The sequence below is a fragment of the Hyla sarda genome, unplaced genomic scaffold (genome assembly GCF_029499605.1).
Source record: "Hyla sarda isolate aHylSar1 unplaced genomic scaffold, aHylSar1.hap1 scaffold_491, whole genome shotgun sequence".
Lineage (NCBI taxonomy): Eukaryota > Metazoa > Chordata > Amphibia > Anura > Hylidae > Hyla > Hyla sarda.
Genome location: NW_026610502.1, coordinates 142654 through 156871, shown reverse-complemented (window position 1 = coordinate 156871; position 14218 = coordinate 142654). Strand labels below are relative to the sequence as shown.

The 14218-nt window shown below is 47.7% G+C and overlaps 1 protein-coding gene across 1 annotated transcript in view; it reads left to right on the top strand.

The window, feature by feature from the left end:
- Positions 1-13782, top strand: part of TLCD4 (TLC domain containing 4) — a 68124-nt gene extending 54342 nt beyond the window's left edge. Inside the window, exons 6-7 of the mRNA XM_056553935.1 lie at positions 5390-5463; positions 6317-13782. Of these exons, the coding sequence (XP_056409910.1) occupies positions 5390-5463; positions 6317-6632 (390 nt within the window). The 3' untranslated portion in view covers positions 6633-13782. The remainder of the gene's footprint in view (positions 1-5389; positions 5464-6316) is intronic.
- Positions 13783-14218: the final 436 nt, after the last annotated feature.

The following is a 14218-nucleotide window of genomic DNA, read 5'->3' as shown; positions in this document are numbered from 1 at the left end:
CGTTACGCCTGTATGAGTGGCGTTCCTCTGGATGACTCTGACCACTGCAGCGGCGAGTGCTCCATACACGGGGCCAATACAATGGGCCTGTGGGTCTATGAGGGGCCACCCTCTGTCACCAGCCTATACCAGACTCCCAGAGTGCACAAGTCACTCAAAACAGGCCCTGCACCTCCATGGCTCCTCCTGGCGCCTTCACCTGTTACAGACGCTTGACTGCGCTCAGCTGTAGACATATAGATATATACAGCACAACATGTATGATCCCATAACACAGAGAGGACAACACATGTACAATCCCAGGCCACAGAGAGGAAAACACATGTACGATCCCGGGCCACAGAGAGGACACCACATGTACGATCCCAGGCCACAGAGAGGACAACACATGTACGATCCCAGGCCACAGAGAGGACAACACATGTACGATCCCGGGCCACAGAGAGGACAACACATGTACGATCCCAGGACACAGAGAGGACAAAATATGTACGATCCCGGGCCACAGAGAGGACAACACATGTACAATCCCAGGCCACAGAGAGCACAACACATGTATGATCCCAGGCTACAGAGAGGACAACACATGTACGATCCCAGGACACAGAGAGGACAAAATATGCACGATCCCGGGACACAGAGAGGACAACACATGTACAATCCCGGGCCACAGAGAGGACAACACATGTACGATCCCAGGCCACAGAGAGCACAACACATGTACAATCCCAGGCTACAGAGAAAACAACACATGTATGATCCTGGGCCACAGAGAGGACAACACATGTACGATCCTGGGCCACAGAGAGGACAACACATGTACGATCCCGGGCCACAGAGAGGACAACACATGTATGATCCCAGGCCACAGAGAGCACAACACATGTACAATCCCAGGCTACAGAGAAAACAACACATGTATGATCCTGGGCCACAGAGAGGACAACACATGTACGATCCCGGGCCACAGAGAGGACAACACATGTACGATCCCGGGCCACAGAGAGGACAACACATGTACGATCCCGGGACACAGAGAGGACAACACATGTATGATCCCAGGCCACAGAGAGCACAACACATGTACAATCCCAGGCTACAGAGAAAACAACACATGTATGATCCTGGGCCACAGAGAGGACAACACATGTACGATCCCGGGCCACAGAGAGGACAACACATGTACGATCCCGGGCCACAGAGAGGACAACACATGTACGATCCCGGGACACAGAGAGGAAAACACATGTACGATCCCAGGCCACAGAGACGACAACACATGTATGATCCCGGGACACAGAGAGGACAACACATGTATGATCCCCGGCCACAGAGAAAACAACACATGTATGATCCCGGGCCACAGAGAGTACAACACATGTACAATCCCAGGCCACAGAGAGCACAACACATGTATGATCCCAGGCCACAGAGAGGACAAAATATGTACGATCCCGGGACACAGAGAGGACAACACATGTACAATTCCTGGCCACAGAGAGGACAACACATGTACGATCACAGGCCACAGAGAGGACAACACATGTACGATCACAGGCCACAGAGAGGACAAGACATGTACGATCCCAGGCTACAGAGAAAACACCACATGTATGATCCTGGGCCACAGAGAGGACAACACATGTACGATCCTGGGACACAGAGAGGACAACACATGTATGATCCCAGGCCACAGAGAGGACAACACATGTACGATCACAGGCCACAGAGAGGACAACACATGTACGATCACAGGCCACAGAGAGGACAAGACATGTACGATCCCAGGCCACAGAGAGGACAACACATGTACGATCACAGGCCACAGAGAGGACAACACATGTACGATCACAGGCCACAGAGAGGACAACACATGTACGATCCCAGGCTACAGAGAAAACACCACATGTATGATCCTGGGCCACAGAGAGGACAACACATGTACGATCCTGGGACACAGAGAGGACAACACATGTATGATCCCAGGCCACAGAGAGGACAACACATGTACGATCCCGGGACACAGAGAGGACAACACATGTATGATCCCGGGACACAGAGAGAACAACACATGTACGATGTCATGCCACAGGGAGGACAACGCATGTACGATCCCAGGCCACACAGAGGACAACACATGTACGATCACAGGCCACAGAGAGGACAACACATGTACGATCCCAGGCTACAGAGAAAACACCACATGTATGATCCTGGGCCACAGAGAGGACAACACATGTACGATCCCAGGCCACAGAGAGGACAACACATGTACGATCCCGGGACACAGAGAGGAAAACACATGTACGATCCCAGGCCACAGAGACGACAACACATGTATGATCCCGGGACACAGAGAGGACAACACATGTATGATCCCCGGCCACAGAGAAAACAACACATGTATGATCCCGGGCCACAGAGAGTACAACACATGTACAATCCCAGGCCACAGAGAGCACAACACATGTATGATCCCAGGCCACAGAGAGGACAAAATATGTACGATCCCGGGACACAGAGAGGACAACACATGTACAATCCCTGGCCACAGAGAGGACAACACATGTACGATCACAGGCCACAGAGAGGACAACACATGTACGATCACAGGCCACAGAGAGGACAAGACATGTACGATCCCAGGCTACAGAGAAAACACCACATGTATGATCCTGGGCCACAGAGAGGACAACACATGTACGATCCTGGGACACAGAGAGGACAACACATGTATGATCCCAGCCCACAGAGAGGACAACACATGTACGATCACAGGCCACAGAGAGGACAACACATGTACGATCACAGGCCACAGAGAGGACAACACATGTACGATCACAGGCCACAGAGAGGACAACACATGTACGATCCCAGGCTACAGAGAAAACACCACATGTATGATCCTGGGCCACAGAGAGGACAACACATGTACGATCCTGGGACACAGAGAGGACAACACATGTATGATCCCAGGCCACAGAGAGGACAACACATGTACGATCCCGGGACACAGAGAGGACAACACATGTATGATCCCGGGACACAGAGAGAACAACACATGTACGATCCCATGCCACAGGGAGGACAACGCATGTACGATCCCAGGCCACACAGAGGACAACACATGTACGATCCCGGGACACAGAGAGCACAACACATGTACGATCCCAGACCACAGAGAGCACAACACATGTACGATCTCAGGACACAGAGAGCACAACACATGTATGATCCCAGGTCACAGAGAGGACAACACATGTACGATCCCAGGTCACAGAGAGGACAACACATGTACGATCCCAGGCCACAGAGAAGACACCACATGTACGATCCCACGCTACAGAGAGGACAACACATGTACAATCCCGGGCCACAGAGAGGACAACACATGTATGATCCCATGCCACAGAGAAGACAAGACATGTAATATCCCGGGCCACAGAGAGGACAACACATGTACAATCCCAGGCCACAGAGATAACAACACATGTACGATCCCAGGACACAAAGAGGACAACATATGTACGATCCCAGGACACAGAGAGGACAACACATGTATGATTCCGGGCCACAGAGAAGACAACACATGTACGATCCCGGGCCACAGAGAGGACAGCACATGTATGATACTCGGCCACAGAGAGGACAACACATGTTCAATCCTAGGCCACAGAGAGGACAACACATGTACGATCCCAGGCCACAGAGAGGACAACACATGTACAATCCCGGGCCACAAAGAGGACAACACATGTACGATCCCAGGCCACAGAGAGGACAACACATGTACAATTCCGGGACACAGAGAGGACAACACATGTATGATTCTGAGACACAGAGAGGACAACACATGTACGATCCCATGCCACAGAGAGGACAACACATGTACGATTCCGGGACACAGAGAGGACAACACATGTATGATCCCAGGCCACAAAGAGGACAATAGATGTATGATCCCGGGCCATAGACAGGGAAACACATGTACAATCCCTGGCCACAGAGAGGACAACACATGTACCATCCCACGCCACAGAGAGGACAACACATGTACGATCGCAGGCCACAGAGAGAACAACACATGTACGATCCCAGGCCACAGAGAGCACAACACGTGTACAATCCCAGGCCACAGAGAGAACAACACATGTACGATCCCAGGTCACAGAGAGGACAACACATGTACGATCCTAGGCCGCAGAGAGGACAACACATATAGGATCCCGGGCCACAGAGAGGACAACACATGTATGATCCCGGGCCATAGAGAGGACAACACATGCACGATCCCAGGCCACAGAGAGAACAACACATGTACGATCCCAGGTCACAGAGAGGACAACACATGTACGATCCTAGGCCGCAGAGAGCACAACACATGTACGATCCCAGGTCACAGAGAGGACAACACATGTACGATCCCAGGACATACAGAGAGGACAACACATGTATGATCCCAGGACACAGAGAGGACATCACATGTACGATCCCTGAACACAGAGAGGACAACACATGTACGATCCCAGGACACACAGAGAGGACAATACATGTATGATCCCAGGACAAAGAGAGGACAACACATGTACGATCCCGGGCCACAGAGAGCACAACACATGTACGATCCCAGGCCACAGAGAGGACAACACATGTACGATCCCAGGCCACAGAGAGGACAACACATGTACGATCCCAGGCCACAGAGAGGACAACACATGTATGATCCCAGGACAGACAGAGAGGACAACACATGTACGATCCCAGGCCACAGAGAGGACAACACATGTACGATCCCAGGCCACAGAGAGCACAACAGATGTACGATCCCAGGACACAGAGAGGACAACACATGTACGATCCCAGGCCACAGAGAGGACAACACATGTATGATCCCGGGACACAGAGAGGACAACACATGTACGATCCCAGGCCACAGAGAGGACAACACATGTACGATCCCAGGCCACAGAGAGCACAACAGATGTACGATCCCGGGCCGCAGAGAGGACAACACATTCCTTGTTATAAGGGGTAACACTCAATTAACTTGTAAGAGCAGAACCAATGTAAGTATAACTCAGGTCAGTTTTATTGGTGGGACTGGGAAAGGTAAAGGTTATGTGCTGTTAAGAACTGCCATCTCGTATTACCCTGTATACACTAGGATGACCTGTCAATCACTCCTGACATTCAGTACCTGACCTTCAGCTGAGCTCTGCTATCCCTGTACTGTATATACAGCGCTTTCCCTTAGGATGCCAATATATCTCCACTATTCATACCATGTGATCTTTATCCGGTGTTTTACACGGCAGGTGCAGTGTGGAGGAAACGCTGTATAGAACAATGTTGATGACAGATATGTTTACTTCTTTGCTTCACTTTCCAGGGAGAAGGCATGTTGCCGTATTTTGGTAACTTCCGTCTCTTAGCTGAATTCTCCACACCATTTGTCAATCAAAGGTAGGTCAAGAGTATTCTGTGTGGTAATTCTTGTATATTGTCTGTTTACTGATCCTGTCCTCCTCCTCCAGACTTCTCTCTCCTCCTCCTCCAGACTCCTCTGTCCTCCTCCTCCAGACTCCTCTGGTCCATCCTCCCCTAGACTCCTCTGTTCTCTTCCTCCAGACTCTTCTAATCCCTCCTTCCCCAGACTCCCCTGTCCTCCTCCTCTTCCAGACTCCTCTGTCCTCCTCCTTCTCCAGACTCCTCTGTCCTCCTCCTTCTCCAGACTCCTCTGTCCTCCTCCTCCAGACTCCTCTGTTCCCCTCCAGACTCCTCTGTTCTCCTCCAGACTCCTCTGTCTTCCTCCTTCTCCAGACTCCTCTGTCCTCCTCCAGACTCCTCTGTCCTCCTCCAGACTCCCCTGTCCTCCTCCTCCAGACTCCCCTGTTCACCTCCATATTCGGTCTCCACCTCCAGAATCCTCTCTCTCTTCCAGATTTCATGCTAGTATTTCTCTTAGTTTCTCTTATCTATATCACCATTCGGGTAGAATATATATTATTTCCTGGGGAGATTATTTACTAAAGGGCCTCCCCTTTTATGCATGGCGTCCATTCTAGTTGGTATAGGTCTGGGGCAGATAATATAAAGTGCACTTTGTTCTATACATTGAGGCCCCAGGTTAGACTTTGTATTCTTCTACTCATCCCCATTTCTGTTAATCTTTTATATAAGGAATCTATTCTATATATGTTTTCTGCACTTATTATTGTAGACCATTCTTTCTTCGTGGCATTTATGTTGTATATATGATAGTTCTGTAGGGTCCCATTGTCTCTCATTAATGGTTTTCCATTTCTTGGACTTTCAGGTGGTTCTTCGAGGTGCTGGGATACCAGAAGCACTCACTCCCTAACATGGTGAATGGTGTACTGATGACCGTGGTCTTCTTCATCGTCAGGATAGCAGTCATCCCCACCTACTACAGCCGTGTCTGTTCTACCTTTGGCACGGAGGCTTTTCATAGACTCGGCTTGGGCGCACAATGCGCCTGGATCATCTCCAGCGTCTCCCTGGATATAATGAACGTTATGTGGATGATGAAGATCACAAAGGGATGTTACAAAGTCTTGTATTACTCAGACGGTTCATCCACCAAAACTCACAAAAATGGCAAAGCAGAGTAGAACTGACAGCCTCCTTGTGTCTTCCATTCTTCCATCCTTCAGAGGTTACAGCCTCTGCTAGGACTTGCATGTTTTTTTCCCCCCCCCCCCCAACATAAAATGTATTTCCATGAACTTCCATGATACCTCACGGTAACGTTCCTCCTCCTCCATCATATTCACACCCTACACTTCCTAAAACACTGTTCCAAAGAGCAAGCCCTTCTCTCCGGGAGTTGTCTGTCCTGAAATGTGCTATAACCTGACACTAAGTCGCCTTCTTGTGTTTCTCGATACTAATGTAGATGTTGGTTGGCGAGATGAGGTTGGTTGTGGCGCAGTCGCAGCTCATGTGATCTTGGTTCACTTTGCTGGTTTTGGAAGCCTATGGGAAGCGCAAAGGGCCCCTCCACATAACATTTGGGAGATTTGCCTTGTAAGTCCATCTTTTTATGTCCAGAGAAGTTTGGGATTGTGGCTCATGCTGAAGAATCCCCTAAAGCCTTTTCCCGTCTCCACTGTGTTCTGAACCAACTCTTGGTCTTAAAGAGGTACTCCATTGGCCAGCGTTCAGAACTAAATGTTCAGAACAATGTTTTCTCACTGCAGGGGTCGACCAAGGCCCTTGTGAGGTCACGCCCCCTCCCATAGATTTGCATTGAGGGTGTGTGGCCGTGACATCATGAGGGCATGACTGACTCTCCGAAAAAACAGCATGCAAAACATTTAGTTCCGAACACTGGCCAATGGAGTACCCCTTTATAGATGTACAGGAGAGCACATCTCCCAGTTCTATGTAGACGAGTCCTAACTGGGGTCTCCATTAAATGATTTATCAGGAGATATAAGTCCATAGATTGGAGCCACATGTAATCTTCACCCTCACCCGATGGTTACCTCATTAGTTAAAGCGTTACAAGCCGACAATCCCCTTTGTAAATGATCTTATACTATATTCACTGTTACTTGAGGTTGAAGCACCAGGCATTGTGTCTAGCAATGATTTTATAAACTATGTTAGAAATTTGTAGGGAAATAGTTCATTGTTATGTTTTGGGGGCAGACGTGGCTCCTCGTAATATTGTGGAACCTTATAAATATTTTAAAAATTGAGGAGAGAGGAAGTGAGCCCCCAGAAAGCCAAGGTAGAAATAAAAAAGGGACAAGGGCAGAATGTTTAATGTCACATACGTTTTCATGGCTGTGATTGTCATATAAGCTCCTATGGGGCAGATCTGAAAATTATGTCATGTACCATTATACCATCCTCATTATATTCATCTACATGGCCGTGTAAGTGCTGACAGCTTCTGTAATGTGTGCATCGGCGGTTTATCAGGTTTACCGTTCTACGAGTTGCGTGTCAGGTGGTGATGTCACTTCTGTTACCAGAATAGCAGACGCCATGTGGGTTAAAAAGGAGAGCAAGGCCAGGGACAACCAAATTCCATGATAGGCCCCATTTACATTACATCTGGACCTCGGGAGGATTTTCCATCATATATCTCTGAAATACGCCGCAGTGTAACGTACAGTCACATGCGCCATCCCTAAGTCTTTTTGTTATGAAGATAGTAAACTTTTTTTTGAGGGCAAGTGCACTTTTCTATACAGACAAATAAGGTTGTTGTGTCCAATAACAGGACAGTCTTCTGCCTCCACTAGGTGAATGAGATCTACGCCAATGTTTGATGTATATGCTTTCATGGTATCTAGTGTGAACCCGGCCTTATAGGGCTGCACCGAGACTCCAATGACAAACTACAGGTCCCATAGGTGACGCCGTATAGTGCTGACAGCAGCAGTAATAATTGCCCCGTCCTCTACCCTTATATCCACATCACCTCCCCTATTATGGAGGATATCAGGTGTCTGCACTATATATAGGTCCCATACAATTCCCTAATATACAGGTGAAGGTTCACAGATGGCGGAGTTGGTGGTTATGTCGGCTTTTCTGGCTGTATCTCATTCTATCACTGGGATTTTTCATACATTTTGATTTCGTGATAATTCCTCTAAAAAGTCCTGATGCGCAATTCTCTTTTATTTCCTTTTATATAATATTGATAATTTTCAGAGGGTCACAGAGTAAGAACCAATTTACATGATTTTTTTTCTTGACTAAAGCGATATTGGTGCCAGCTGGCACCGGCGAGGCTTCTAGATGCGCCCGGACTCAGCAATTCTTCATCAGCTAAAAGTATTGAGCGGTTTATTGTAATAAACAACTCCGGGGGGGGGGGGGGGGGGGTGCGGGGGAATCCGTTTCTGCATCATGTTGTTGTTTTGCTCTGGATCAGCGCTGCAGAGTGATCAGCTGATCTGGGAGTTTATTTTATCCTTATACGCTGAGCCTCATGCACCATTGGATTTTCATATAAATTTTTGGAGAGAAAAAGTCAGGAAAATGCAAAATATATTTATTACCGTCCTGCACCAAACATGCCTATTGGCTATATTTCTGACCACTTCCTTATTTGTGGGCGTGTTTCCCCCCCCCCCCCCCATTTATGACCTTTTTCGCGCAGTTTTTGGTGTCTTATCAGGCTGTGACTATCAGGGAGTGATAATACGCGAGGCCCTTGTATTATATTCAGAATCTTCTCAGAATTTCCCCCTGATGACCGATATTACCAGCTGTGTAAGACGTACGCTCCTAGAGGCCTGTACATGGTCACTCTGCCTGCGGAGGATGCATGGGATTAGCCCTAATGGCTGAGCATTGCCAGGTTCAGGTGCGGCCCAGCAATTAACACTGAAAGGGGTACTCCACCCCTAGCTATCTTATCCCTATACAAAGGGACCGCCGCTGGGGACCCCTTTGATCTCGGATAAGGCATCCGAGTCATCCATGCTGGATGATTGGCGATGCCGGGCCGGAGGCTTGTGACGTCACGGTTATGCCCCCTCAATGTGAGTCTCTGGGAGGGGGTGTCACGCCCCCCTCCCATAGACTCACATTGAGGGGGTGTGGCGCTGCACCCAATGCTCTAAACGAATGTCAGGTGAAGCAGGCAGATTGCAGAAGGCCCCAGTAGCGGCACCCCCGCGATCAGACATCTTATCCCCTATCCTTTGGATAGGGGATAAGATGTCTAGGGGAGGAGTACCCCTTTAAGCAGGGTTTACACCACGATTTGTGCCTACGAGGCTCCGATGTGTCAGGAAAATGTCAAAATGAAATGAAGACATATCAGCTCATTACTATGTTCGCTTCATTTTCCCAAAATTTTTTGACTTTTGTTTCAGTATAGAAATTACTGCAAACCGCGATTCTTCGTCTGTGCCAAAACTTGTACAGTGACCCTGCCGACTTACGATGGCCCTGACATACGATCATTTCAACATACGATGGCCTCTCAAAGGCCCTCACATGTTGAAGGCAGCATCAACATACAATGCTTTTGTATGTCGGGACCATCGCAGAAAGAGCTATCCGGCAGTGCAGACTGCTTCATTTGCCGCCGGGTAGCCGTTTAATGTGCCCCGTGTGCTCCGGTGAGTGTCATTCAGCTGTCCGGCCTCTCCGGACGGTCCATTTCATACTCTGCTGCATGGCCATTGCTTTCCGTCATCATCACGTCGCCGCGCACGCCGTCCCGTCATCCAATAGGGGCGGCGTGCGCAGCAGCGTGATGACGGCGATGGAGAGCGACGATCCAGGGCATCGGTGACGGTTCAGAGCGGCAGGGATACGTGAGTATAACTTTGTCTATTATTTTTGCACGGATCCCTCAACATACGATGAATTCAAGTAACGATGGTTCATTTGGAACAAATTACCATTGTATGTTGAGGGATCACTGTATATGCTTGGGAAATGACTGGAACGTCGTCACTAGCTGAGTATACACTCCGGCCCATGTAATGAGGTCCATGCCTGCTCAAGCAGTTACATCACCAGGTCATTCTGACATTTTTTCCGATGTATCTGAGCCCCAGATACACAAATCGTGGTGTGAACGAGGCCTTGATCTCACTTTCTACTCGTGGCCTGAACAGAGGGCCCCCTGTGGGTTCTTTCACATGTCCGGGTTCTGATCAGGTTCTAAGATGGTGTTGATGAAGCCGATTGTGGATGATACGGGGGCGAAAGCGTAAAAGACAGATCCTTCTCATGGGATGATCCATCGTTGTCTTTTATAATACAGATAGGATGACGCAGACGGTGTTGGGGCCAATGGCGCTCGGGCTCTGTGGACAGGACGTGTCCTCCTCAACCATCAAAACCAACAAGTTACATCAATTTATAGAAGGAAAATTTGATACTATGTTATTTGTTATCCTCTAATCTCTGAGACATGGAATACTGAGATAGAATTGCACAGTCGCATCGTGATGGTGACGTTCTTACCTCTTTGTATTGTCTAGTATTGTCGTCTTCTCATGGTCGGGGATGATTCTTGTCTCTTCTTCATTCCCTGCACCGGGCAGAGGTCACCAGGACCAGTCTATACTACAGTATAGGGGACGATGAATTTAGCAGAAAAGAAATGCTGGATTCTGCACAATGTTTTATTCCTTTGGCAAAAATACTATAATAATACAAAAGATACTATAATAATACTAAAATTACTATAATAATATAATTACTGTAATAATAATAATATAGTTATGCTCAGGTACGGTGGCCATATCTGTGGCATTTTACTTTTCCTGGTTTTGATGGGTGCCATATAGATTTTACTGAACAGAGTACAGATCCCTCCAGGGTTGTATGGAGCATAGTATGAAAATGTTCGGATCATCACATGGTCATGTGATGTTTAGGTCATATTAGGGCGTACAATAATTTAAAGGGAATCTGTCAGCTGTATGTGCGGTAAGAGATGGAGACCCCGTTAAATAGATGTTGGAGTAAAAAAGAAAACTCTACCTTTCCTGGAGCGGATGGTGGTTTCCAAATTCATAAAATCATCTTTTTATCTCAGTGTCAAAGAGGCGGAGCCAAGATGCTCAAGTGCCACAGCCTGGAACATCTCCTCACTCCTGCAGTTTCCTGCCCCTCATTAATTGGCATACAGAATCTAGTCCATCAATCAAAAGAGGGCATGGAAGGTGAGGGATAGCGAGGTAATGTGTGCCAGTCTGTGGCACTTGAGCATCTTGGTTCAGCCTCCTTGACACTAAGAAATAAAAAGGTAGTTTTTTTTAAGTTTGGAAACCACTGTCAGCTTCAGAAAAGAAGCAGTTTGCTTTTATTCCCCAATGCCCTATCCCAGTGTTTCCCAACCAGGGTGCCTCCAGCTGTTGCAAAACTACAACTCCCAGCATGCCCGGACAGCCTTTGGAAAACACTGCCCTTGCCATTGATTTTCTAGGCATGCTAGGAGTTGTAGTTTTGCAACAGCTGGAGGTCTACAGTTTGGAGACCACTGCCCTAACATCTATCCAAACCTGTTGGCAGCTCGTACAACAAATATATATGACTTATCCCCTTTAAGTTTAGTTCTGTAGGTCAGTGCTGGGGTCGGGCCGGTGAATGTTTTCTATGTTTTTCTCTTATTGATAATTCTCCTTTTATTTTGAAGTTTGCTTTTAATTTGGTGCAAACTCATTCAGATCCTGCTAAATACTTGATAAAATGTGGATATACAAGATATTTCGGGGCAGCCAACCGGAATTCTGCTTGAAATCTGCAGCCAAAAACTGCGAGTTCACTATCGCCGGCCATGTACGTAAATGTTGGGTGAACCCTTCGTTGTACATGGAGGCCTCACGGCTCCACCCTGATGGCAGATGTTACAGGAGACAGGGGGCGAATGTGTTGGGGATCAAAATGACAGATCACCAAGTGATATTTGGAGGTGGCAGAAGTATCTGGCAGCAGCTTTCTCCCCTCTTCCCTGGCGGAGTATGAGGAGATTGGGAGTGATAGCTCTTGGCCAGTCTAAAATGTATGACCAACTGGCGATTCCACCTTCCGATTGTTCTTTCCTGGTGAATCGGTGATATTATGTGGCTGCCTAGATATGATATGGAGGTTACACTGGGGCTGTAAGAGGTGTCTTGTTTTTTCACCTAGTCACCCCCATACACATTAGGGAAGAGTCTGCAGGACCTGATGAATTTGGGACTAATGTGGGTGAGGGAAAGATGATGTCAGGGGAGGAAGGGTCGAAGATGTTGGGTTTCAACTGCCTGATCCTATTGTTTTTGTGTAAAATATGAGGAGTCTGGCAGCGGCTTACTTCACCTCTTCCCGTTCTGACGACAAGACTGATGACTGTGGACCTCCAGATGTTGTAGGGTAATGGGCTCTAAACTGTGGACCTCCAGATGTTGTAAAACTACAATTCCCAGCATGACAGGACAGCCGTTGGCTATCTGGTCATGCTGGAAATTGTAGTTTTACAACATCTGGATGTCCAAAGTTTAGAGCCCACTGTTGTCACAAGAAAACACGTCCATGGGGACTCGTCATTGGGGGGGGGGGTGAAGAAGTCAGGAGCCTCACATCCTAATTACGTTGTCCCTGAATAATTCATGAGGCCTCAGATAACGACCTGACGGACCGAGCAGACACGGAGGAATGTGCCACACACCCTGGCGTTTCAGCAGGAACTCTGAACTATTTACTCAGGTTTTCTTTTTATAGTGTTTTTTTACGCACTTCCCAAATCCACTGGTTTTGGTAGAATAGAGAACAATCCTCATATGGTAAATCGTGGACTCTGCTTCTCCTAAATAATTCATGTTCCTTTGCATAGTTAATGCCGTTCATCCAGGTGGCACTGGAGGGGGGTTCATTTTCCATCACGTCTGTCGCAGCGCCCCCGTTGTGTTCTGACCGAGCTCTTGGGGAATCCGTTTTATCCTATTTCACTGTTCATTGTGCTTTTATGTGGCTTCATCTTTTCTGATGGTTAGGTTGATTTTTTGTTTTTATTCCACCTCCTTCCGGCGCAGTAACGTGAGATTCTTGCGTCCGTTCACACAGTAACAATCTTCATTTACTATTCCTAATTCTAGGAGGGCAATAACCAGAGATTTTATTTTCTTAATCTCTTAACGTTAATGAGGCGGCTGCTCGGATACAATGGGTTACCAAGTTTTGAAGGGTTAAATGTTATTTTTGTCTAGTTTGTCGCACCACGTAGGCTGTACGAGGCCCCTCAGATTTATGATGCTATTTTGAATAATGAATGCAATAAAAGTTTCTCCTAAACCTGCGTGACTTCAGTTTGTGCTGTGAATGGTGAGAGGCGGATGAACGTCCGTATGAGGTGAGCGTGCGCGGCGTGTTACTTTTAATGATTTAGTCATACAGCTCAACAGAACAGAGTCCGGATATTGTTCTGTTTGGCAACGTTGTTACCTATTCAGCTGGACGGAGGTATCTGAGCACTGGACCCCATTGTCTTCATGCCCCCCAGAAGTGAGGTTATACTATCATATAATAGCTTAGGAGCCCTGATCCCAAATCTTTTACAGTATTCACCCCTCCCTGACCCTATAACCCCACCCATCACCTGACCACACACCCTGACCATATTACAGTCATGGCGGTAAATGTTGTCCCCCCTGAAATGTTTCTATATAATGAAGTATTTCTCACAGGAAAGGATTGCAGGAACACAGGTTTATTCCCTCTGTGTATATAT